The sequence below is a fragment of the Acomys russatus genome, chromosome 31 (genome assembly GCF_903995435.1).
Source record: "Acomys russatus chromosome 31, mAcoRus1.1, whole genome shotgun sequence".
Classification (NCBI taxonomy): Eukaryota; Metazoa; Chordata; class Mammalia; order Rodentia; family Muridae; genus Acomys; species Acomys russatus.
This window is the reverse complement of record NC_067167.1, coordinates 16,821,638-16,848,035: the sequence shown is the minus strand read 5'-3', so window position 1 is coordinate 16,848,035 and position 26,398 is coordinate 16,821,638. Positions and strand designations below refer to the sequence as shown.

The window sequence follows — 26,398 nt, the reverse complement described above, 5'->3', positions numbered from 1 at the left end:
CGCTCTCTCTCTCTCTCGCTCTCTCTCTCGGGCAACATGGCGGGCGTGGAGGAGTCAGCGTCCTTCGGGAGCCACCTGAACGGCGACCTGGACCCAGACGACAAGGAAGAGGGAACCTCCAGCACGGCCGAGGAAGCTGCCAAGAAGAAAAGACGGAAGAAGAAGAAGGGCAAAGGGGCTGTGTCAGGTAAAGGAGTCGCGCGTTGTCGCTCTGCCTGCCAGGAATGGCCGAACTTGGCTCGGGCTCCGGCAGGAGTGGCCGGGGAGCGGGGACGGGGGTGCCGGGAGCCCGGAGCCCTGGCTTTCGTGAAATCCCCCAGGCCTGGTGGAGGTGGCATGGCCGGCTTCCCGTGCTGCGGCTCCTCCTCAGGGATGGTGGGAGGGCGCGGGGTGGGGGGGTGATGAGAGCGCGAACTCAGCTCCCACGCAGAGCGAGGCTCAGGTGTGAACCGTGCACGGGGTTCGGCGCGGTTGGGACGCCGCCCCAAAAACCTCCTTCGGACTCTCGGAGCGGCCGGGTTGCTGGACCTACCTATTTTTGTCGAGGGTGGGGGTTGGGTATGGGAGCCTATTGCTGGGACGGTTACGTCCCTCCCCGCACATCCTCCGCGCTTACACTAGGGCTTTAGCCAGGGGCTGCAGATGTGGGGTGTTCTTCTTCTATGGGTGTGTGTCCTCACTGACAGCTCATGGCACTGACGGGTGGTGGTGGTGGTGGTGGTGGTGGTGCAGATTTTCACGTGCTTTACTCTCTCAGCACATACTCTAGCTTTTCAGGGCTCGCAGGCCTGAATTTAGATGCCGCTTGGCGTGCGGCGCAGACGGGGTGCTGTGCGACTGTGGATAAGGTTCTCTTAACTGGTAATATCTAGATCCATGGGCAAGGCCGAGAGGACTGCGCAGTGTTTACACGTGGACCGTGTTAGCTAGGAACGTGTTTTATCGTGAAAAGTTTTGTTTTCCAAGCGCCTTCATTTTAGGAAACTTTTTGTTTTTTACCTGTTCATGTTTAAGAATCATGAGATGAGGAATGAGAATTGGAATTCAGAGAGATTGAAGAGGACTTACCTACGCGTTTCAGAAATTTGCTGGTTAGTTGAGAGTAAAAAAAAAGTGGAAGTTGTACCTTGTGTAGGTCTTTTCCAGGGCAGGATTTAATCTAGGGGAATTCTCCTGTGGCTGTTTGGTGGGCTTTCAGTGCTCTCTGGACTCCACAGTTTGCCCTTGAAGGTGAACAGCAGACCATCTCTAAAGATGTTGGGTTTGTTCTGTTGATTTTTGTTTTGAGGCGTTATCTGATTGTTTGTGTTTTTGTCTTTTGAGACAGGGTTTCTCCTCTGCATATCTTGGTTGCCCTGGAACTCCCTCCATAGACCAAGTCGGCCTTGAACTCAGATTCCACTGCCTCTGCCTCCCAAGTGCTGGGATTAAAAGTGTTAGACAATCTGTCTGGCAGGGTTTCACTGTGCTGCGCTGGCTGTTCTGGAACTCCACCCCTCCACCCATAGCCAGGGCTGGCCTCCAGTTCACAGAGATGCTAGTGTTTTTAAGCTGTCTCTCTCAATGGGAACCCTCACTCAGTAGAATGTGCACATGCTGCTCCTACAGCTGGATTGTAGTCACTTCTGGGCGTGTGTAGATGTTTAAGAATTTGTATTTTAGTGATGGATTATCTTTTCCTATTTATTTTGCTTTTTGTCCAGCTGGTGTGTAATACATCCTTGTCTTCCTAAGGTCTTCAGCGTGTATTTTAATATTTTTCAGCATGTTTTTAAAATATCTTTAAACTGCTTAAGAATAGGGGCCAAGTTACATTTGCATCTATCCTGCAGGTGCTATCCTATGTAATGGAGGTTTTCCTAAAATGAATTGAGTAGGCAGTACTACTTGGATATGGAAATTTTTTTCCCGTGGTTTAACAAATTATATTAATAATAATGTTTCTGTTTTGTCTCCCCCATGCTGCTTATTGTAAAATGATTTGTGAACTATACAGGATCTCTAGAGTATATTGAAGTGTGGAAAGGTCCTTTATTACATTTAATTTGTCCCGTTTTGTTTGAACAGCAGTGCAACAAGAACCTGATGCAGAATCGGGAGCCTCAGTGGATGAGGTAGCAAGACAGTTGGAAAGACAAGCCTTGGATGAGAAAGAGAAAGACGATGACGATGAAGGTAAGCACTTAATTTGATGTTTGGTTAGAAAAGACAGAAAATGCAACATTCTTTTTTTAAACATATATTGTATTAATCATATTACATCTCAATGGTTATCTCATCCCTTGTATCCTCCTATTCTTCCCTCCCATTTTCCCCTTAGTCCCCTCCCCTATGACTGTGACTGAGGGGGCCCTCCTCCCCCTGTATATGCTCATAGGGTATCAAGTCTCTTCTTGGTAACATTCTTTTTTTTAAAGTTTTTTTTTTTTCCATTTTATGGTTCTGTGTGAGAATGCCTGTATGTAGGTATATCACATTGATGCTAGTATTTTAAGAGGCCAGAAAAGGGTGTTTGATTCCTGGAACTGGATTTACAGGTAGTTCCGCTGTGAGTGTTCTTAACTACTGAGCCATCCCTCCAGCCCTGAAAATGTGACATTAGTTAAGGAAAATTTGTTTGTTTGTCTGTCTAGTAATTGTCTAACATTTGATGTGTGTGTGTGTGTGTGTGTGTGTGTGTGTGTGTGTGTGTGTGTGTGTTTTGGTTTTTTTGAGACAGAGTTTCTTTGTGTAGCCTTGGCTGTCCTAGACTCACTTTGTAGACCAGGCTGGCTTTGAACTCACAGTGATCCCGCCTGCCTCTGCCTCCTGAATGCTGAGGTGTGCGCCACCATGCTTGACTTATTAAAATTTAATGTCACAGATAAAAAGGAAAAAGTGTTTGTTAACAACTCTTTGGCTATATTGATACCTGCTCAGATAGTAGGATTCTAACTTTTAGATATGTACTTGGCAGAAGGCCAAGTATTGGGTGAGTATGATATAAAATTAGAGGCTGTTATTTTAACATTTACTGAACTGCTACTGTGTGCTATCTAGGATATTTCATATGCCTTCTTTTTTTAAATCTCACAAGACCAGCTGAAGTAGATGCTATCATTCCTGTGTGTGTATGTGTAATTTTACATACATTATCTACCCCACTTAACCACCACATAAATATGTGTATGTATATATGACACATATATAGATGGCATACAAACAGGTATATAATGCATACTAGTGTGTATGCCATTTATATATGTATTATACACACACACATATTTATGTGGTGGTTATGTGATGGACCTAATGTATGTGAAGTAGAAGCAAAGCACCTTATCCAGAGTCTGACCCTCTACCCCTCCCGTCTCTTGCCCCGCCCCACCTCAGTCCATACAAGAATTGGCGTCATCATTCTCAGATGTGCATGATGGACTGTGTCTAACCTTAAGTGTATTTGGGTACTATAAGATTTCTTTTACAGAAATTGCCAGAAGTCTAGTGCTTGGTGCTGTCAGTAAAACAACAGGAAGAGATGATTAGGAAAACTATTATTATTTCCCAGCCTAGTTTGGCACAGGAGTAATTGGGGCTTTCCCATTCTTTGGGTTTTTGGTTGTCTGTTGTCAGCCTACAGGCTATGCTTACCTGTCAGCTGGGTGGGGTAGTTTGAATAGTTATTATTACTCTAGAAAGTTGGCTTCTCTGCCTTCAAGAAGCCATTGGCTGTTCCTCTCCTTAAGCACACCTCTGCTCTTCTATATCACTTCAGATTATAGCTGTGTTTTGAGTTTTGAATAAGAAATGGATTTGCAAATTGTAGGTAATATGGTAGGCCTTACTGTGTGGAATCTGAGTGCAGATTTTGAAGTGTGCCATACCGCACTTTACTTAGAAAGTTGCATGAATCTCCTCGACATTGGAAAGGAGAATGGTATGTGAGATTGGTAGCTTGCTCTCAGTTTGAGTTACTTTTCTAATTCATTTTGACTACCAGAATCAATCATTACTTACCTAGTTTTTAAGCTGGCCTTGGTGGTGTATGCCTTTAATCCCAGCACCCAGGGAGGCAAAGGCAGGAGGATCTCTTGAGTTTGAGGCCAGCCTGGTCAACAAAGGGAATCTAGGACAGCCAGGGCTACACAGAAAACCTTGTCTTGAAAAACAAAACAAGGGGCTGGACAGATGGCTCAGTGGCTAAGAGCACTGACTGCTCTCCCAGCAACCACATGGTAGCTTACAACCATCTACAATGTAATCTAGTACGCATTGTATATATAATAAATCTTTAAAAAAAAAAACCATTTAATTATTTTATGTATGTATACATGCCCACGACACATGTATGGACTTCCAAGTACAGCCTCAGGGAATTTGTCCTCTTTCACCATGTGAGTCCCTAGGTCCAAACTTGGGTTCTCAGGTGTGACAGTAAGTGCTTTTACCCACTAAGAGTGAGGGAGACTCCTTTCCTTCTGCCTCTGTTGGTAAAAGGTGCAGATGACCATGGCTGGCCTATCTTTTGAATAAGCTTTGAAGGGAATGGAGAACACAGACACTTCAGAAATTTTCTTTCAAAGAAAAACTGGCTGGTGTGGTTGAGAGGCTACTTTTGGAGGTGAAAAGGCTCTCTAATGTGCATATTACAGATCAGTGCAAATTAGGTTTGGAAAGTGGAGGTGGAATTTTGTCTTAGCTGAAGAAACTCTTCTTGTAAGCCTTGGGATCTGATCCAATCCAAATGGAGCTTGGTGTTGGTGGCACTTGCAAGGCAGAGGCAGGCAGATCTCTTTTGAGGCAAGTGTCAGGCCAGGGCTACATAGTAAGACCCATTCAAGAATAGGAGAGAAAAGAAATCAAACAATTCAAATGGAAAAGACTATTTACTTGAGTAGGGGTTATTTTGAGAAAGTTTTGAAATATGGTGAACAGTGCAGATGAGAGGATTCTTTGAGAGAGACGGAGAAGAAACAGGAAAGGCAAGATCATTTTTGAGGCCACTTAGCAATTGGCTATGCATGTGGTAATTAATATTTAACTGGCTCTTGTAGATAGTGTTCAAAGGAAGGGTTTAATGGGCTAGTAATAGAGACTTTGAATCTGAGCAGCAGGGAGATAGGCATTAGTACATCCATCCCAGGGGTTTAAGCTGCTGATTGAAATAATGAAGTCAGGAGAGAGCCTGGAGATTGTGGAAGGGTGATGGCACGCCAGGAAGAAAATAGACTTCACTTTGGATATATTGAATTTGAAATTGTTGAGTACCACTTGAGAAGCTGATCCTGTGGTCATCTGACAGTATGTCAGAGGTCACTCATTAGATCATTTTTTTCTTATATTTGAGACAGATGACCAAGAGGCCAGGCTGCCTTTGACCTCTAGATCATCCTTCCTCAGCCCTTTGAGTGCTAGTATAACAGGCGTGCACTGTCCCGCCTGGCTTTCATTCAGTATTTGCTTTTTATCCAGAGCATGCCCATTGGGAAGGTTCCCACTCACCTTTCATCAGGTGCTTTCTGTGCTGATTCCTCCCGCAGGAGCATCCTTCCGTAAACCTGCTTTTCCTTCTGTAGGCTGACACGGCAGCAGAGCAGCCAGCATACAAGACTGCCGCTTGTGCATGGCTGAGGGCTGAGTGGGCATTGTGTAGCTGAGTGGGCATCTCATGTCCGTGAAGTAGGAATTGGGGCTCTGCACCAGTTCTTTCTCCTGTGTTTTCTCTTCTCCCCTCCTGGAAAGGAGATCCTTTGTGAGAGGCATGGTCTTATAGGCAGTTTATCCCTGCCAGAAAACATTCAGTAAATTTTAGGTTGAGCTAATAAACTAGTTGTTCAAAATAATATTTACAGTTTTGTTTTTTGAGACAGGGCTTCTCTGTGTGACCTTGGCTGTCCTGGACTTGGAGATCAACCTGCCTCTGCCTACCGCACGCACCCAGCTGCACATTGTTTAGAAAAATTAGTGGGCACGGTGGTGCACACCTTTAATCTCAGCACTAGGGAGGCAGAGGCAGGTGCATCTCTGTGAGTTCAAGGTCACCCTGGCCTCCAAAGTGAGTCCGGGACAGCCAAGGCTACACAGAGAAACTCTGTCTTGAAAAACCAAAAAGAAAGAAGGAAAGAAAGAAGAGAAAGAAAGAATGTATAGCTGTGTACTTGTCAAAAGAAAATATAAAGTATGTACATTAGCAGGTCAGAGGACAGTTTGTAGGATAAAGTCTGTCTTCTCCACTGGGTTTGGGGAATTGAATTCAAGTCCATCTGGTTGGTGGCAGGCACTCATACCTACTTAGTCACTCACTGACCTGCCATCTGTGCTCACTAATGGTCTCACCTCCGCTAACCGTTTACCTGGTATCCTTTTGTATCTGGTTCTTTTGCTTCCACCCTTTACCCTTTGCATGGCTAATCTGTTTCCCCATACAGTGTTGTATTTTCTGCAACATCGTGAATGGAATTCCTATTCAGCTTTTTTATGTCTTGTTTTACCTAATGTGTATATATACGTATGGTGTGGGTGAGTGTGGAGGCCAGAGGAAGACACCGGGTGCCTTGCTGTCTCTGCCTCATTCTCTTGGGTTGGGGTCTCTCACTGAGCCCTTAGCCTACTTCTTTAGCTAGGCTTGCTGGGACAACCGTGATCTGACTGTCAGTCCCACAATGCTGGGCTGTGGGCACATGCAGCTGTGCCATGCTTTTACATGGGTGCTGGGGATTGCAACTCAGGTCTTCATGCTTGTGCAGCAGGCCTTCTTACCTAATGGGGCGCAACCTATCCCCGAGTTAGCAGTTTTGACGGTGATCCAGCTGTTGCGTTCTTTTTTAGGAATTATTAATATATTTCTTTTTATTGTTCAGTGGTTACTAGATTTTACTTGTCTGTTACTAGTTGAAGGCTATTGTGTTGTGGTTTTTGTTTGTTTGTTTATGCAGTCATTTATATACATGTCTTTGTATAGATGTATTTTCATTTCTCTGGGTAAATACCTAGAAGTAGAAAGGCCCTTTAATGATCTATCACTCTCTGTAAGCTGTCTCATTTGCATGTAACACATTATAGAAACTGTCAAGCCAGGTGTTGTGACATATGCCTTTAATCCCAGCACTTGGGAGGCAGAGGTAATTAGATTTCTGTGAGTTCCAGGCCAGTCTGTCTGGTCTATATAGTGAATTCTAAGACAGTCAGAGGTTCATAGTGAGACCCTGTCTCAAAAAAAAAGGAAAGAAACTGTCAAATTGTTTTCCTAAGTATGTCATTCATGTCAGTAGTGAGAACTCCATTGTTGGTAACTGTGTAAGAAATTGATGATTGTCAGCTTTTAAATTACAGCCTCTGTAAAAGTGTATAGTGCTAGTCACTGGGGTTTGCAGTTCCACAGTGATGATATGAGCATGCCTTGCACACATCATTTTGAAGTTCTTGTGTGGTCTTTGGTTTTTGTTTTATTTGAGTGTCACTGAACTGTAATTGTCCTTTGTATCTTCTGGATGTATGTTTTACAGATACTTTCTTGTTTGTGATGTCCACTCCCCTTTGCTGATGGTGTAGTTTGCAGTACAATAAGTTTAATTTTGATGACATTTGGTTTGTGTACCTGTATAGGTGGTGCTTCTGTGTCCTCTCTATAAACTGTCTTTTTAAGGTTTTAAGAGGTTTTGTACATTTTTAGCTGCTACATCTAAAGATATTCTTTTCTAATTTTTAAATAAAGTGAATATTGAATTAATTTTCCTGAGACAGGGTCTCCTGTAGTTCAGACTGACCTCAAACTTGCTATGTAGCTAAGAACGACCTAGAACATCTCATCCTGTCTGTACCGTCTTGGTGCTTAGCTTGATCTTAGTTCCTGCTGAACAAGTGTACTCTGCTAACTAAGGTACACCCCGTAGTTGTTTCTTTTAGCATATGGACATCAGTTGTCAATTCAACAAATTACCACTGAGTTGGATCTAATATTAATGATGAAATAGTCTTTGTCTATTAGAAATATCTTAGGATGCTAGCGAGAACAAATGACATGTATAAATGTAAATCTTATCTGTTTAAAATGGTTAGAACCATAAGCATATATCAATACTCAGATCTTGGCTCTGGTGGCACCCTGTTACCAGCTAAGTGGTGGCTTTATTTTGTACTGATTCACATGTGGGGCATTGAGGCGAGGCACTTAGCTTCCAGGGGATGCTAGCAGATGAAAGAAAGACCTTTTTATTAGAGGACAGTTTTACTATCCCATATAAAGTTAAAGAAGTCCCTGTAGAAAGAAGCTAATAATGCCCAAGTTCACACAGCTGGGGAGATTTTAGTTATTGTAAAATTGCTTGTACATCTTGGAGTCTTTGCTTTAGGTTAATGTTTGAAGCCATATAGTAGGTACTGAATGCTTTCCCAGAGCAAAAAGTGCCTTGCTTATAACTGTCCTATACCTATTGCTTGGCACCTAACAAACACACCGTTAATGAAATGGCAGAGGCTATGTATGCAAATCTGATTATAGGATGCATTGAAAGATGTCAAAAGTGTGTATTTTAAAATATTTTCATGTTGGGCATTTTAACCAATATCAGTGTTTTTATCATACTCTGCGTGGTAGACCTGCTAATGTTCTATAATTGAATGTATCACATTATAAACTCCCCTTCTAAACCTCTTCTTTCTTTTAAGTAAAAAAGAAAAATCTAAACATTTTTTTAGTAGACTGTAATTATCATGTTTTATTTTGTTGGGTTTTTTGTTTGTTTGTTTGTTTGTTTTGTTTTTTTGAGACAGGGTTTCTTTGTAATAGTCCTGGCTCCTGGCTGTCTTAGAACTCTATTTGTAGAACAGGCTGGCCTTAAACTCCCATAGATCTACCTACCTCTGCCTGCTGAGCACTGGGATTAAAGGCATGCATCTCCATGCCCAGCATCAAGTGCCACATTTTTATTACAAAGCTTAGTTTAACAGCTGATATCTAATCTGTCTTTTAAGAAGCCCACAGATAAGAAAGAATCATAGAAAACCAATGATTATAATTTTTGTGTGATTAATTAGAAAATTGTAGAGTGGTTAAAATTTTTTTAGTGACTCTCTTATGACTCCAGGATTTAAAGGGGCATCTATGCTTCAAAAAGAAATCTAGTCATTTGACTAATTTTTTAAAAAAGATTTATAAAGTGTACAGTGCCCTGCCTTCGTGTACACCTGAAGGCCAGACGAGGGCATCAGATCACATTACCGATGGTCATGAGCCACCATGTGGTTGCTGGGAACTGAACACAGAACTTCTGGAAGAGCAGCTGGTGCTCTTAACCTCTAAGCCAGCTCTCCAGTTCCCCATCTGACTATTTTTTAATTATTACTTTGTGTGTAGGGGTGTTTTGCCTGAACGTATGTCTGTGCACCATATGTGTGCCTGGTTCCTGTAGAGTTCAGAAGAGGGCATCCGGCAACAGATGCTCTGGGACTGGAGTTATAGACAGTTATTAGCACCACGTGGTTGCTGGGAATTGAACCCAGGTCCTCTGGAAGAGCAGTCAGTGCTCTTAACCACTGAGCTATTTTCTAACCCCTTGACATCATTTTTTAGGTGTAGGTTTCTAAAATTACTACTCAGGCCTTATCATTAGGGAGGACATTTAATGTATAACATGGTGGACATATAACTAGATCATCAGCTTACAGCTGCCTTGGGCGCCATCTTATTTATGCCCCCATTTCATAGCACTAATCTGTGGATAGAGTTAGGCATTTTGCAACACAGTGTTTAAGTCTCATTTTTGAGTTTTGTTTGTTTGTTTGAGACAGTGACCCAGCTTGCCCTTAAACTCAAGAGCATCCTACCTCAGTCGTCCAAGTGCTGAGATTACTGCTATGCAGCCCCTTTGAGACTGAAACCTGTGAACCTACAGAATGTGTATATGCATATTAATTTGCATACAATTTGACCTAGAACTATTTTTCTCCGATAAGTATTTTAAAATAGTGCCGGGTGTGGTGATGCACACCTTTAATTCCAGCACTTGGGAGGCAGAGGCAGACAGATCTGAGTTTGAGGCCACCCTGGTCTACAAATCGAGTCCAGGACAGCCAGGGCTGTTACAGAAACTCTGTCTCAAAAACCAAACCAACCAACCAAATAAACAAACAAAAAAGGCATTTAAAACAGCATTAAGATAGATGGTGTTGGATTACATTATTTTAGGTGACGTCACTGGGCTGTTAACTGTTACTAAATTTATGTCAGTAACTTGCCCAGCCTTTTTTCTTTTTTTAAGTTGATACAACTTTTTTTCATTCTGGCTGGCGAGGTGGCTTCTGCAGAACAGCAGCGTTTGGTTCCTAGCTCTCACATTGGGTCGCCTGCAACTGCTTATATCTCCAGTCTCAGAGGACCTGACAGCTTCTCTGGCCTCTGTGAATGCTGAGCATTGTGTGGCATACGTACTCACATGCAAGCATTCACACATAAACAAGTTAGTTTAGAAAATATGTATTTCATTAGCGGTTATTAGAGTAATTCAAAGTAAAAGTTGCTAGTGTTTTAATGTTACACCTGATACTTAACTCTAGAAGCATGAATGAACACTATCGGGGTGGGTAAGAGGCATTGTATGCACGTGTGGATGCACACACTTTCTCTTGTGCTTGCTTTATTTCTCTGCACTTTAAAATTTTCAGTTTAAATGAAGGTGTTTAAAAATTTTTTTCCCTAGATGGTGATGGAGATGGCGATGGTGCAGCCGGGAAGAAGAAGAAAAAGAAGAAGAAGAAGAGAGGACGTTAGTGTCTTGGGGGTCCTGTTAGATTGGCAATGGCTGCTAAGCCCTGGGTCTGAGGAGGACGCTAGAACTTGCTTCAGATCGTAGTGGATATCAGCGAACTAGACAAGAGTTTGAATTAGTGGCACTGATCCTTTTGATCTAGCAGTCTTGTTGGCATTTTCTTTACCAGTTACCCCCAGGAGTGCTAGTATGACTGGTTCCTTTAATTGCAAGTTGGGGATGAGTTCTTAAAATTTATTTAATTTAAATGTACACACTTAGTAATTCTACAAAGGATGGTAGACGCAATGCTGCTGCAGTGCAGCAGGAAGAACAAAGTTTCTGACTATTGATTAGCTTTGAAATGACTAGATTTTGGGTAAATGGTTAATGGAAAGTCCCATAACTTAAAGTGTGAATATAGTGAGGTTTTATTAATAATTTGTGTATTGTACTGTTCAGATATAGTTTTGCTTTATTGCTTCTGTAGATAATATAACTGAATATTTGTATCTCACAGCAAAAGTTCAAACAGACCCTCCCTCAGTTCCAATATGTGACCTGTATCCTAATGGTGTATTTCCCAAAGGACAAGAGTGTGACTACCCACCCACACAAGATGGGTAAGAGTCATAAAATAGCTTCCTGTTTTAGGTTATCTATTGTAGCTTAGCAATAAAGCCAGTTTAACTTTTCGCAGAAGTTTACTCGACAGTTTTATTAAAAATTTTGTTACCTGTTGCAAAGAAAATTCAGTAGAAGTCTTATCCAAAATAATTGGGACCAGTAACAGGTTGGTTAATTAAAAAAAGGATGTTGGGGTAGGTGTTAAAAAGTTGGAAGTCTTTACAGATACAGGTTAACTTGCTTTTTCCTTCTTAGTCTTTCAGCATAGATTTACATTACACTGCAGTTTTTTCCTCCATAAAGTGTCTAATAGTGCTTTATTTATTAATTTCACTTTGGGTTTCTGGGGAGATGAGCAAAAGGAAGTGACCTGAGAGTTGATGTGTGCTTGGTGTGACATTTTTCCTTAAAGCATTTAGTGTTTGTGAGTGTGCATGTGTGTGCGCGTGGGGTGGGGTGGGATGGGGGTGGTATAGGGTATCTCTTTCTCTCCTTGAACCAGAACTTGCTGTGTTTGCTATTGTGGGTTACCAGTGGTCCTCTGGGCCTGCCTGTTTGCACCCGCAACACTGAGGTTAGAGGCACACACATACAGATTTTGTATGTGGGTGTTGGGGATCTGAACTCAGGTCCTCAAACCAGACTTGGCATCTTACCCACTGAACCATCTCCACAGCTCCCGCAGCTCTCCCTTTTTAAAATTAAAAACAAAAACAAAACTTTTGCCTATGTGCACATGCGCGCGTGTGCCTGTGTAGTGTAGTCAGCTCTGTCCTTTCACCTTATGTGGGTTCCAGAGATGGTACTCCCATGGCAAGTGTTTACCTGGTTTGCCATCCTGCTTGCTCATATCAATTCTTATTTATACTTAATTTGGAAAAAAAAAGATAAACTTTTCAAAGATGTGTTTATTTATGTGTATGAGTGTTTTGCCTGCATGTGTGTATGTGTGTACCACATGCATGCTGATGTCTGCTGAGGTCAGAAGAGGACTTTGGGTCCCTGAGACTGGAGTTAACTCGTAGTGGTGAGTCTCCGTGTGGGTGCTAGGGACGGAACCCAGGGCCTCTGCCCACAGCAGCAGTGCTCTTAGCTGCTGAACCGTCTCTCTCCAGCCCCAGACAGAAAAATGCTTTTAATGATTCGACTTTAATTGAAACTTTTCAGAGTAGTTGTTGTTTTCATAGGAGCAGTTGGTTTTACCTAACACAGCAAATTACACAACAACAGTAACGTAGGGCGCTCAGCTGACGTGTAAGTGCCCTGTAAGGCGTCAGGGGTGCCAGCAGAAGCTCATGGAGAACTCATTTCCTGGGTGGCTTGAACATGGGAGCTGCGTTTGAATCTCATGTCTAACACCTTAACTCTGCACTGTGACACAGAAGGTGACTTAGGCCTATACTTTTATTTCCTCATCCATAAATGGGCACTTCACAGGACTGCATTAGGGACAGTGATAGATGGAAATAACGCCCCTAGATAAGTGACAGATGCGTTGTAGACACTAGGTCACTTAGTGCCATTGACAGCACAGGAGCCTGCTGACTGGTTGTACTTAGGATGCCACGCTGTGCCTTAAAGAAGGAACCAAGAGCGTTGCTTAATACAGTACGTGGAACCATTGGTTAAGCAAGCGTCTACTGTAGTATTGTCTCATTGGCCTATAAACATAGAAATGTTATTACAGCGTCACCTCCCTCATTCCCAGATATGAGTGTTCTAAAATTTTTGTGATATACACATCTTCTCTTTGAATTCGTCTATTACTGTCCCTACCTTAAAATGTCTAAACACATGCAATTTGCATTAATTACATAAACTCTCATGGTACTTACATCACATTTATTTTTAAATGTAATCTTTTAATTATTTTTTTATTTTGCTTGTTCCCTCTTTTTCCCCTTCCTTCCAGACCCATGTTAACCACCCAGCAGGTAGCCTTCCATATTTTTCTATGCTCATATATGTGTACTTTTGTGTCTGTTTATGAGGGGAGTGTTTGGTCATTTATTTTATAAAATTAAAATCATAAACCCTCCCCCCCCCCGCCCCAAACATCTCATTCAGTACTGCCTCCAAGTTAGAAGAATAACTCTTGTTATTCTTTTGAATGGCTTTGGTATTCTGTGCTATAAGTGTATCACATTTTCTTTCTCTCATTGTTCTAATTGGTGAAGATTTACTCTGTCTCCTTTTTTTTTTTTTGCCACCATTACCTTTTATAATTAACATATTGGGTAAATAGGTAGAGTGTCTTATGTATGGATAATTTTATAATGAGATAATTTCCCAGGAGTGGGATTGAACACAGCTAGTGATTTTAAGCATCTTTTCAGTTGTTGGCTTTTTGTTTTGTTTTTGTTTTGCATTTGTGTGGGGAGGGGAGAGGCAGGCACTTGTGTACCAGGGCATGGGTGTGGGGGGCTGTGGACAGTGTATGAGAATTGGTTCTCTCCTTCCACTGTGTATGTTTTGTTGACTGGACTCAAGCATCTTTACCCACTGAGCCATCTTGCTGGCCCTCTTTGGGAGACAGTGTCTCACTATGCTCCGGCCTCTGCGTCCTGTGTTCTGGGGTTAGAGGTATGAGCCACTGCCTGGCAGTGTGCACACCAGCTTTCATAAGCCCACCACTGACCTGTATGCAAGTCCCCTACCTTTTGCCGGGTGAGGGGTGGTTGGTTTTTAGACAAGATTTTCTGTGTAGCCTTGCCTGTCCTGGACTCACTTTGCAGACCTGGCTGGCCTCTAACACACAGAGATCTGCCTGCCTCTGCCTCCCAAGTGCTGGGATCATACTTTTGGGCCACCGAACCCAGCTTACCTTTTTTTTTTTAAAGATTTTTGTTCTTTACTTAAGATTTTCTATGATTCTGATTTCTGAGGACTGATAAGCAAGCCTCTTTCTAAATGTTATGAGCAAATTTGAGTGGGAGCTATTAATTTTATAGGCGATATATATTGCTTAGGAAATATGGATAAAATAGAGAAAATAAATATTTTCTTTATTTTCTAGCAAATAAAAACCACTGAGGCACTCAGTGTTTCTTTTTTTTTTCTTTTTGTTTTTTTTGTTTCTTTGTTTGTTTTTTGGTTTTTTGAGACAGGGTTTCTCTGTGTAGCCTTGGCTGTCCTAGACTTGCTTTGTAGACCAGGCTGGCCTCGAACTCACAGTGATCCGCCTGCCTCTGCCTCCCTAGTGCTGGGATTAAAGGCGTGCGCCACCATGCCCGGCGCTCTTTTTTTTTTTTTTTTTTTTTTTTTTCACTCAGTGTTTCTTCTTCCAAAGCTTCTTGATATAAGTACCTGGTATTCTGCTCACAAGATGGAGAGCAGGTAAAGGCACCTGTTGCCAAGCCTAGTAACTTGAACTCAGCCCCTAGATCTTTCATGGTAGAAGGAGAGAATTAGTCCTGAAACTAGTCCTGTAACTTTCATGTGTGTGTGTCGTGGCATGCATTGCACCCACAGCCTACACACACAAATATAATAAAGAGAAACAGGAGAAGACGTACCTGAGACTGCAATACAGCTTAAATGAGTAGGCTATGTGTGCTGTGATGGTGTCCCTACCAAACTGTCTAACAGTTTTCTCGTGTACTTTCTAATTTTTGGATGGTGGCTCACCCCTCCCCTCCCCCTCCCTATGTGCACACCTCAGCCTTCTTTCTGTCTGTCACTGGGCTGTTCAAGACAAGGCGCTAGATGTTTGACTTGGTGACTTTGAATGTTGCCTTATAAATGTAGACTCTGAAGGATCACTTGGAAGGAAACTCAGCAGTAGCCCCCATGTTATGTAAATACTGTGTGCTTATTTAAAATCCTTCCCCTTTTGTTTCTCCCCATTTTACTCCTTTATAAAACTAGACACTTGTAGAAAGTCTTTTAAACAACAAAAAAAGGCTTTCCTGTTTTTCCTTGTGGTAGTAAGCTTTTGTCGTGTCTGTAAACTGTAATTAGGTGTGAGTGAGTCTTGGTTCTGTTTGGAGTAAACGTTTGTGACACAGCTTTATCAAATCCTAGGCCACATCATACTCCATAGAAGTGTTGCCAGGCTGACCTGTTAGTCTCTGTGGCAGCACTTTCTTACGGTGATGACACTTTTTCTTCTCTCACCCCCCTCCCTCTCATTTGTGTGAGTGTGTGTGTGTGTGTGTGTGTGTGTCTGTGTCTAGACTGGGAGGTCAATGTCAGGTGCTTGAGACAGAGTCTCTTTCTCACTGACTGGAGCCTGCCAGCCAGCCCGTTGGATTTACTTGTTTTATCACTCTGCCCCAGTGTTGGGGTAACAGATGCATACCTCCACACTTGACGTTTATGTGAGTGCTGGAGATCCAGCTCAGACCCTGACACTTCCATAGTAAACACTTTCCCTGCTGAGCTGTTTCTTCAGCCTCAATTCCTTCCTTGCTTTTTTTCTTTCTTTCTCCTGCTGTCTCTGGTTTTTGTTTGTTTTGGGGGTCTCACTTTATAGCTCTGACTGGCCCAGAACTCACTCAGTAGACCAGCCAACCTTGGCCTTACTAAGAATCTGCCTTCCTCTGTCTCCCCAGTGCTATGTGTACCATTAAATGTACACCATAATGATGGGCAGAATTTTCTTCTTGGAGTTTCCAGCTAATCCGCAGATCTTTTGGAATCATCGGCGTACCCTTTTGTTTACTTATCTTAAGATCCACTGATGACTTTTGTTCTGTCAGTTTTGTTGGGAAGTACAAAATAGTTTGCGTTTATTAATATTTTTCCAAAAGATGAATGTTCTCTTACTATACAGCTTATTCCTAGTTGAAGATTTAAAATGTGTTTTACTCTTGACCAATTTTCAGAGAAAGAGATTTTACTTAACCTTTATATTTTAATTATTTTGGGTTTAAAGGCATGTATGATACAGTGCCTTAACATGCAAATGAAGTTGGCTTTTATGTTTCCATGTACAGGATTAAAAATGCCAGGCATAGTATACACACCTTTAATCTCACCACTGGGGAGGCAGGGCAGGTGGATCTCTTGAGTTGGAGATAAAAAGAAAGAAACAGGGTCTCATTATATACCTATGGCTGTCTTGTAACTCACTATGTAGATGCTCTGGCCTCAGACTCAGAGAGATCTGCCTGCCTCTGCCTCTCAAGTGCTGGGATTAAAGGCATGCCCTACTATTCCTGGGTTGCTTGCTTGCTTTGGTTTGTTTGTTTGTTGGATTTTGTTTTTCACCTTTGGTCTTTTTTTTAAATGGCAAAACATTAAAAGAAATATTGGTGCTGCGGGTGGATGTAGCTCACTTCAGTTGGTAGGACTGCCTCACCTGTGTAAATCCCTGGGCTTTTCCTCAGCATGGATGAAACTGGGCACAGTGGTACACACCTGTACCTGAGAGGCAGACACAAGAGGATTAGAATTTGAGAAAATATCAAAGATGGAGTTACGTACTCTAATCATTTTCAGTGAGGTTTTCACGGTATTCTTGTCCTTGTGCCATAAATTAAAACCTGACTTTAATGTACTGTTTTATTCGATTATACTAGTGGATAGATAGCATACATAATCTAAACAGAAAAGTAAACCTAAGAACTTTCTGTTGAGCTCACGTGCGGTGTCCTTGTGTCAAGTAGGCCATTTCATTTGGATGCCTGGGGGCACAGTGACGTAGTTGTTCTCAGTTTGTGAGCTCCAGTAGAGACTTGGCCTCAAAAGGTAAGAGAGCGCCGTAGAGGAAGATGCCTGATACTGGCCTCCAGTCTCATACATGCACATACTCAGCACACAGATGAAGCCATAAACTATGTAAACAAATATGGATAGCTGTGTTGCAATACACTTTTATTGGGTTTATCTGCAGACTGTAGTCTGCTGAATCACTAGTTTATAGAGACAACAGAACTAAGTCCTTGAAGGGAATCACTTCTGTAGCATCAGTGAGGCAGCGCTACTGAGTCTAAGCACTGTGGTAGTGGAAGAATGTAGAAAGCTGGAGGAGGGATGGCCCTGTGCTCGAGCACTCCAGCCTGATTGTCCACGGGACCCAGGTCAACTCCCAGCACCCACATGGCAGCTTACAGCTGTGTAACTCCAGCTTCACGGGATCTGATACCCTCTTTTGGCCTCTGGGCACCAGGCACACAGCAAGTGCAGATACACATGCAGGCCAAACAGCCATACATGCGAAATTGAAGAAAAGAATGAAAGTAAGCTAGTCATGGCAGCACATGCCTTTAATCCCAGCACGAGAGGCAAAGGAAGGTGAATCTCTTGAGTTCACGGCCAGCTTGGTCATGTAGTGAGTTTCAGAACAGCCAGGGCTATACAGCGAGACCCTGAGGCAACAACAAGAAAATGTGTGAAAATTATAACAAATTCATAAGGTTAACCCATTCTAAAGTAGTTACTGTTTCTGAGAACATGCTGCTTAGTCATCAGTAGCTTTCATAATTAGACATTGAGTGAGCTGCACATTGAGAGGTGGACACAAGGACTAGGAGGGTAAGGCTAGACTAGGCAGCATGAAAATGTTTCTCAAAACAAAAACCAGAAATAACAGCTGCAACAACCACCATTGTTAGATATTAGATACTCTGCCAGGCTTGATGTCTATGTGAACCAGCGCCCTGTCTTGTATAGGGCGTGCATACAAACCCGTAGATAGCATGAGTGGTGCGGGAGGGCCATGGATTAGAGGCAGCAAAAGCTCCGAAAACCTACACAAAGCTAGAGCTTCAAGAGCAAACCACCCTCCCCACAAGGTTGCCTCTCACTTAGTAGTTACAGACTTGGGTGATTTTTGTTTGTTTGGTTGGTTTTGGATTGGTTTGGTTTTTTAGATGGTCTTACTATGTACCTCAGGCTAAGCCTGGAACTTACCATGTAGCCCTGGCTGGTCTGAGATTGGTGGTAATCCTCCTGCCTCAGCCTGCAGAGGGATGGAATTATAGGTGTGAGCTCCACACCTAGTTTGTGTAGATATTTCTGTAACTGTTAGACCTTAAAGCAATTGAGGCAGCATTTGGTTCGTGTTAGGACTTTTAAACAGCCTGGAGAGGATTACATCATAAGTATAATAGCATTTGCTATCAGGGACTTGAGCAGTCTTGCTGTCCACAGACGAGGAGTTAGAGGGGTCTCTGGAACCAGGTCCCCAGATAATGATGAGAAAGCCCCGCGTAGCTGTTAGTTGTCGTTGTGCTCCTGGTGTAGGTAGCTCCTCATGTGCAAACAGCACCTGCTTGACTTCTGGAAATCTGATTTTTCTGGTTCTCCTTGCCATTTTTTATTAGTAGGAAATAACGAGTCCCTCTGATTATGAATGAAATCTCAACTTGAGGGTTTTGTTTTCTCTAAGAATCTTTTAGAGGAGCCTCATGTAAATTGGATTAATTGCAAGCATGTGGCTCTTAATATTTCAAAAGTTTTGTAAAATATATAGAAACTGATAATGTATCTGAAATGCTTGCCATATAGTTTTTAATCTCCCTCAGCTTTTACTATTCTTGTGACGCTTGTTTAATGACTCACAATATGCCTGCCTATTCCAAAGGCGAACAGCTGCTTGGAGAAGCACCAGTGAAGAAAAAAAAGCCCTAGATCAGGCTAGCGAGGAGATTTGGAACGATTTCCGAGAAGCTGCAGAAGCACACCGGCAAGTTAGAAAGTATGTTATGAGCTGGATCAAGCCTGGGATGACAATGATAGAAATCTGGTAAGAGGAACATGCTTTTGTAAAACGTTAAAAAAAAAAGTTTGCACTGGGCATGGTGGTTCACACTTCAGTCCTGCAGAGGCAAGTGGATCTCTAAATTTGAGGTCTGCGTGGTGAATTCCAACCAGCCAGGGCCACTTAGTGAGATTCTTTTTTTTAAGGGGTCTTTGGGAGAGCACACACTTTAATACTGAGTAGCTTCCTAGTTAAAATCAGCCATTATTAGTCCTGTACTAGTAAGTCATTGTCCTAGGTAGAGAATCTGTATTGTCTCCAGAGTCCTTGTCCTTGGACAGGAGGGAACTATGAAGCATGCATATATGTGCACATTAGCCATGCTCTTTTGAGTACATTTTCATCTGGATGTGCTTGCATATAGTAGTGACTCATGTCTCTCTGGAAATCTGTTACTCACTACTAGCAATCCACATTAAGAAATAGGAATTCTGGGCTGGAGAGATGGCTCAGAGGTTAAGAGTACCGACTGCTCTTCCAGAAGTCCTGAGTTCAATTCCCAGCAACCACATGGTGGCTCACAATCATCTATACTGGCATGCAGATGTACACGCAGATAGAGCACTCTTCTACATACATTAAATAAATATTTTCAAAAAAGAAATAGGAATTCTTAGAGTGTCTAGACACAAAAATATAATGTAGCGAAGAAACTAGTCAAATTATTTTTCTTCTTAATCTTGTGAAATGATTATCATAGAACACAATTCTCCTATCTAAATAGCTTTTTTATTACATGTAAGTGTTCTGCCTGCATATGTGCCTTCACACCAGAAGAGGGCACCAGATCTCATTATAGACGGTTGTGAGCCACCACGTGGTTGCTGGGAATTGAACTCAGGACCTCTGGAAGAGCAACCAGTGCTCTTAACCTCTGAGCCATCTCTCCAGCCCCTAAATAGTTTCTTAAGTGCACACTATGAGGGACTGGAGAGATGGTCCAGTGCTTAAGAGAACACTGGCTGCTCTTCAGGATGGCCTGGCTTGAGAGCAGAGTCTTCTCTTGAGCTTGGGATGGAATAGATTTCCTTGTCTCTCACGGAGAACTGTTTACATTCAGAAGGTGCTCATATCACTCCCAGAAAGTAGCCAGGGGTTTATACTTTGAGTCTAAAATCAAATTGCCTTTTCCTTTAGTGAGAAGTTGGAAGACTGTTCTCGTAAGCTAATAAAAGAGAACGGGTTAAATGCAGGCCTGGCGTTTCCCACTGGGTGTTCTCTCAACAACTGTGCTGCACATTACACTCCCAACGCTGGTGACACGACAGTCTTACAATACGATGACATCTGTAAGATAGACTTTGGAACGCATATAAGTGGTAAGTCTCTGGAGACAATCCCATCTGGGACCCTTTTGTATGTGTAAGATGGAGCTGTAAAATACTCAACTCCATATTTTGTTCTTGTCTCCCTTTCTGTAAAGCTGTGTGGGGACAATTTTGTTTGCTTTGGGTTTAAGGCATCCTACTTAAACTGAAAACTATTGGATCTTGACATTTATTTTGTTTTCATATGTGATTGTATGACTTATCTAGGTCATTGATTTATACACAATATATTCAACTACAAAATATTTCACCAGGGCTGTGTATATAGGTCAGTAGTGTGACAGTTAGTCCTCGGTGTCACATTTGAAGGTGTGGAGTGGGGCTGGAAGGCAGGTTGCTGGCACGGGTCTCAGAACTCAAGACCTGTCTCATCTACAGAGTTCCCAAGCTCGTACATCCGAAATGCCTTGTGTGTATTTACTTAACAGGCAAGGGAGTGAGTTTACATTCTTAAGACAGTAAGGTTTTGCTAAATTAGGTGTGTGACATTGTGTTTAGGGCTTTGAGACTATAGGTCTTTCTCTGCTATTCTGCTGTGCTTCCTCGGTGTTTATTGGTTTGTTTGGGAGAACACTGAATTACGCAGTATACAGTAACATCATAAAAATTGTATTCTGAAGCCATTGAATAGTTGGCACTTTTTTGCCTCTTTGGTTTTAAATAATCTCTCAGGACTAGGAATGCTGCCTTCCTTTGAGCCTGCCAATCTCCTTTTAACTAGCAAGGTTAATAGAGTAATGCTGTAAAGTGGATATACAGTTAATGGTTAAATAAACTCAAAGGTGAATTTTATTTTCTCTTTCAGGTAGAATAATTGATTGTGCTTTTACTGTTACTTTTAATCCCAAATATGACGTATTATTAAAAGCTGTAAAAGACGCCACTAATACTGGAATAAAGGTATGTGGACTGACGTGCTATTTAACAGCATGATGCTGAGTACTCTTGCGGACTGTTCTAAGGTCTGTGCAATAGTTAGGTGATTTGTGTACCTTATTGCCCTTAGGTTCTTAGTAGTCCACAGTACCAGGAGCTCTAATAGGCATACGTACCGAACAATTTAGATCTTTTTGCCTTTAAATTTGACTTTTTTTTTTTTTAAATGGTTTTTCAAGACAGAGTCTCTGTGTTAGCCTGCCTGTCCTGGACTCGCTTTGTAGACTAGGCTGGCCTCAAATTCACAGCGATCCACCTGCCTCTGCCTCCAGAGTGCTGGGATTAAAGGTGTGCAACACCACGCCCAGCTTAGAATTGACTTTTTATTATTTACTTTTTTCTTAATACATTTTCTTCTTAGAGCAGTTTTATCTTCACAGCAACATTGAGCAGAAGATAGGGAAATTTACCATATAAACCTGTCATCAGCACACATTACTTTTCCACTGCCAGTATCTTCAATAAACCACAGTCCTTAGAGTTGTTTGATCAGCATTGACACATGACGGTCATTAAAGTCCACACTTTGCATTAGGGGTCACTCTTAGTTATGTGTTTTGTTTTTTTACGTTCTGTGGTTTGACTGCCTCCAAAGTGTGTGTGCTGTGCTGGTGAAGCCTGTCCTCTGGTGGGCCCCAAAGCACTTAGCTTCACTTCACATTATGTCTGTGTGTCCTAAGATGCACACTATGTAAAGTTACCATCTTGTATTCCGTTAAGTGTATTCATAGAGAGCTGCTACTCTTTGACTCTACTGCTTTCATCTCCACCAGCTGAGCACAAGGACAGGCTCCAGCAGTTGCTTTAGATCTTCCCCACTCATTTTCTAATGTGTGTTGTTCGTTTTGTAGTCATCCTAATGGTTGTGAGCATGTCTGTAATTTTGATTTGCAGCCCCCTAGTGTGAGGAGCATCTTTTCATGTGCTAATTCATTTTGAGTTTTGGCCCCTCACCTATTCAGGGCCTTCGGTTTTTGTTGTTTTTGTTTTGGTCTTTGTTGTTTTGTTTTGTTTTTCGAGACATGGTTTCTCTGTGTAGCCATGGCTGTACTGGGCACACTTTGTAGACCAGGCTGGCCTTGAACTCACATCAATCTGCCTGCCTCTGCAGGGATTAAAGACATGCGCCACCACCACCTGGCTTGTTTTCTAATTTTTTTTTTTAAGTTGCAAATAAAAATCACACTGAAATTAAGCAGACCCAAAGACTATGCAACTCAGTGAAGTTCTATGCAATTAGAATAGCCATTTGGAAAGGATGCCATGGGGCTTCACATTGGAGTTTATACTTAGCTATTTTTGTTCACTTATTCACCACCAAAAATGAAAAATGTAGTTAGCTATAGAAAAAGTTGCCTTCTGTTGTCTTTAGCTCATGCTCATTCATTGTTCCCAGTTTGTGTGATACTGTGTGTTTAATCTTGGTGTGTTTAACATCCTTCACAAAGGCTTTTATATAATTTGTAGTATACATACTATTTTTCTGATTGTCCTTTATTCAAAAATATTAAACCGGGCCTGGAGAGATGACTCAGAAGTTAAGAGCACTCATTGGCTGCTCTTCCAAAGGTCTTGAGTTCAATTCCCAGCAATCACATGGTGGCTCACAACCATCTATAATGAGATTATGTGCCCCTTTTTGGTGTGCAGGCATACATGCAGACAGAATACTGTATACATAAAAAAAAAAATCTTCAAAAATATCAAACCATTATAAAAGTTTGTGCTTTAAGATATATACATTATTTTTTTTTAGTGTGCTGGGATTGATGTTCGTCTCTGTGATGTCGGTGAGGCCATTCAAGAAGTTATGGAGTCCTATGAAGTAGAGATAGATGGGAAGACCTATCAAGGTATGCTCCATTAAAGCAGGTCTCGGGCCAGTTGTTGAGTGTATGGAAGCAGCACTGTGGAAGCTGCTTCTAAGCTAAGAAGTAGTTAAGACATCTGGGAAATTTATCCTACAGCATCCAAATCTGAACGGAGTGTTCTGGGACGTTAAGGAACTTTAGAGGACATGAAAACCAAGCACCCCTCTTTGCCTTTCCAGTTGCAGCAGTGATCTCTATGGGCCAGGGTCATAAGTGCTGATGTGTGGCATCTGCTTTGCTTTGTCTCCTAATTACACATTCCTAAGCGGCAGCTACACTTGAGGTTTGAACACACACGATGCCTCTTGTGTCTTAATCATTCAATATTGTTTATTCCATTTGTTAAATTATTCCTTGCTTTCTGTTACCATTTTTAAGTAATGTTCTGTGGTGTGACTTTATTCTATCATTGGTTGCAGAAATTGAGATTGCTTAGATTTTGTGACATTTGAAATAGTAAAGCCCAAATTTAAGATTTATTTGACAGTGTCTTTACCTTCATGTTATCTGTAGTCTATAGCCATATTCTTTTGTCATTAAGGTTCTTATGTCTATATATGGTTTGTATCACCTATAATTTACTTTTTCTTCCATTCCTCCCATAACATTCTCTTCAGTATTTTTAAAATAATGTGTATACGTGACTGCAGGTTTGTGCAAATGAGCACAGGTGCCCATGGAGGCCAGAAAGCATGGAATCCTTTGGAGGTGGTTGTGAGCCTCCTGCAGTGTGAGTGCTAGGAATTAACTTTGGTCCTCTGGAAGAGCGGTGTGTTCTCTTAACAGTTGACTCCTCTTCAGCCCTTTCTTATTTTAATAAAACAAACTACTTTTCACTTTAGCTCAGCAAGAGCCCTTTTAAAAACAAACAGACAAACAAACCAAGACTCACTGTGCCCCTGGCTGGCCTAGAACTTACTAGGTATAAACTAGGCCAGCTTTGCACTCAGAGATTCGCCTGCCTCCTAGGTGCTGGAATTACAAGGTTTTATGCCACCAGTCTGACTCAGTAAGTGTAAACACTTAGTCTGTACCAAAAGTTGAACCTTTTTATCCTTGAGAGATCCTAAAGAACATTTACTTCTTTATTATGACAGTGAAACCCATCCGAAATTTAAATGGGCATTCAATCGGACCATATAGAATACACGCTGGGAAAACAGTGCCCATTGTGAAAGGCGGGGAAGCTACAAGAATGGAGGTATGTGAGCTATTCTTGCTAACGAGGGGCACCGCACATGCTAGGAAGGTTCACTGTCACTGTCTGACCCCCGCCCAACACTTAAGACTTAGGTGAAAACCCACGCACGACACTTTTCTCCAAACTGAGACTCCCATCTAAATACTGAACAAAATAAGCTTTCTATTCATATTCATAGTGTGCCAAGCTTATGAAAACTGGGGCTGTCAACATACTATTTACCAACGAATGACCTCAGTGCTGGGGTCTTTAGGAACCCCAGGCACTGGAGTACAGCAGCGAACAAAAGTCTCCACCCATGTAAAACTTGTATCTTGATAAGGGATATCCAGTGGTCCAAGGTGCTGAGGAGACAGGCTGCCAGGCTGTGGGAAGGTGTTTCATGTTACTGCTTTCTTTCGTTCTGACTTGTCTTCCTCTTTTTATCCTCATGTTTTTGAAGGAAGGAGAGGTGTACGCCATCGAGACCTTTGGTAGCACAGGAAAGGGTGTTGTTCATGATGACATGGAGTGTTCACACTACATGAAAAATTTTGATGTGGGACATGTGCCAATAAGGTAAGACTTGGTTTTAACTAGTGAGCATCTCAGATGGTGTATTTGTAGACGTCAAGTCTATAGGCTCGTCAGTAAGCTCTTTGGTTTCTGTAGTACAGCGGAAAAGTTGAGTTTCCTTCTACTGCATTGAAGATGATACAGGCAAGGACTCAGATCCAGTTTCTGATGAGAAAGCAGTAATTTCCTGGCATTCCTAGGCCTGGGATTCTAATGTTTTTCCTATTGGTAAATGTCCCATCCCAGGTGACACCGTGTTCTCAGTCTTCACAGAGATTGGTTATAGGTAGGATTCTGTCCTGCCTTCACAGGTGGCACTCTCTGAGGGTGTTGTATGAAAAGTAACTTGTTGGGGCTGAGAGATGGCGCAGAGGTCAAGAGCACCGCCTGCTCCTCCAGAGGTCCTGAGTTCAATTCCCAGCACCCACATGGTGGCTCACAACCATCTATAATGTGATCAAATGTGCACTGTATACATAAATAAATCTTTAAAAAAAAAAAAAAAAAGGTAACTTGTTATACTGTTTAGGACTTCTGCAGCAGGTCTTGTCTTTGGGACATTACATATTTTTATTAGTGAAAGAACAGTAAATGTTTTTAAAGTCAGATTCCAGGGAGACTTGACTGTTAACATGGGGGAAATTGGTTAGTCAACTCTTTCACTATTAATCTTCATTTTTCTCTTAGGCTTCCAAGAACAAAACACTTGCTGAATGTCATCAATGATAACTTTGGCACCCTTGCCTTCTGCCGAAGGTGGCTGGATCGCTTGGGAGAAAGTAAATACTTAATGGCTCTGAAGAATCTGTGTGACTTGGGCATTGTAGATCCATATCCACCATTATGTGACATTAAAGGATCATACACAGCACAGTTTGAACACACCATACTGTTGCGTCCAACCTGTAAAGAAGTTGTCAGCAGAGGAGATGACTATTAAACTTAGTCCAAAGCCAACTCAACGTCTTTATTTTCTAAGCTTTGTTGGAACACATTATACCACAAGTAATTTGCAACATGTTGTCTGTTTTAACAGTGGAACTGTGTAATCCCTTTATCCATGTTTAAAGAAGTTTGATCAAAGGCAAACTGTCTACATGTAGTTAACCAAGGAAAAGGCTTTCAGGACTTGAATGTTAACTGTTTTTCCTGTCTAGGAAATGCTGTATCACTCACTAGTTAGGAATTCCTTACACATTTTGTTTTGAAGACCTAAGAGATGCTTTTTGGATATTTATATTGCCATATTCTTACTTGGATGCTTTGAATGACTGCACACATCCAGTTCTGCACCTATGCCCTCTGGTATTGCTTTTTAACCTTCCTGAATCCATTTTCTAAAAAAAAAATAAAGACATTTTCAGATCTGAGAGCTACATTTTAATGTCTGTGGTTATAATTCTGAGCAGAAAGTAGCTAAAGTGTGGATAGTGTTCTTTGTCTGGACTGTA

The 26,398-nt window shown here is 41.9% G+C and overlaps 1 protein-coding gene across 2 annotated transcripts; it reads left to right on the top strand.

Moving 5' to 3' along the window:
- The first annotated feature begins 1 nt into the window (after position 1).
- Positions 2-26,325, top strand: Metap2 (methionyl aminopeptidase 2). Of its 2 annotated transcripts, none has more exons than XM_051172659.1 (11): positions 2-187; positions 2,071-2,175; positions 10,677-10,742; positions 11,245-11,347; positions 18,880-19,041; positions 20,194-20,375; positions 21,190-21,284; positions 23,077-23,173; positions 24,289-24,392; positions 24,835-24,950; positions 25,635-26,325. In XM_051172659.1, the coding sequence occupies exons 1-11, from the start codon at positions 37-39 to the stop codon at positions 25,885-25,887; spliced, it is 1,434 nt and encodes a 477-aa protein (XP_051028616.1). In that variant the 5' UTR covers positions 2-36; the 3' UTR covers positions 25,888-26,325. The 2 variants fall into 2 exon arrangements, with proteins under 2 accessions (XP_051028616.1, XP_051028615.1); XM_051172658.1 differs by having other exon boundaries at positions 2,068-2,175.
- Positions 26,326-26,398: the final 73 nt, after the last annotated feature.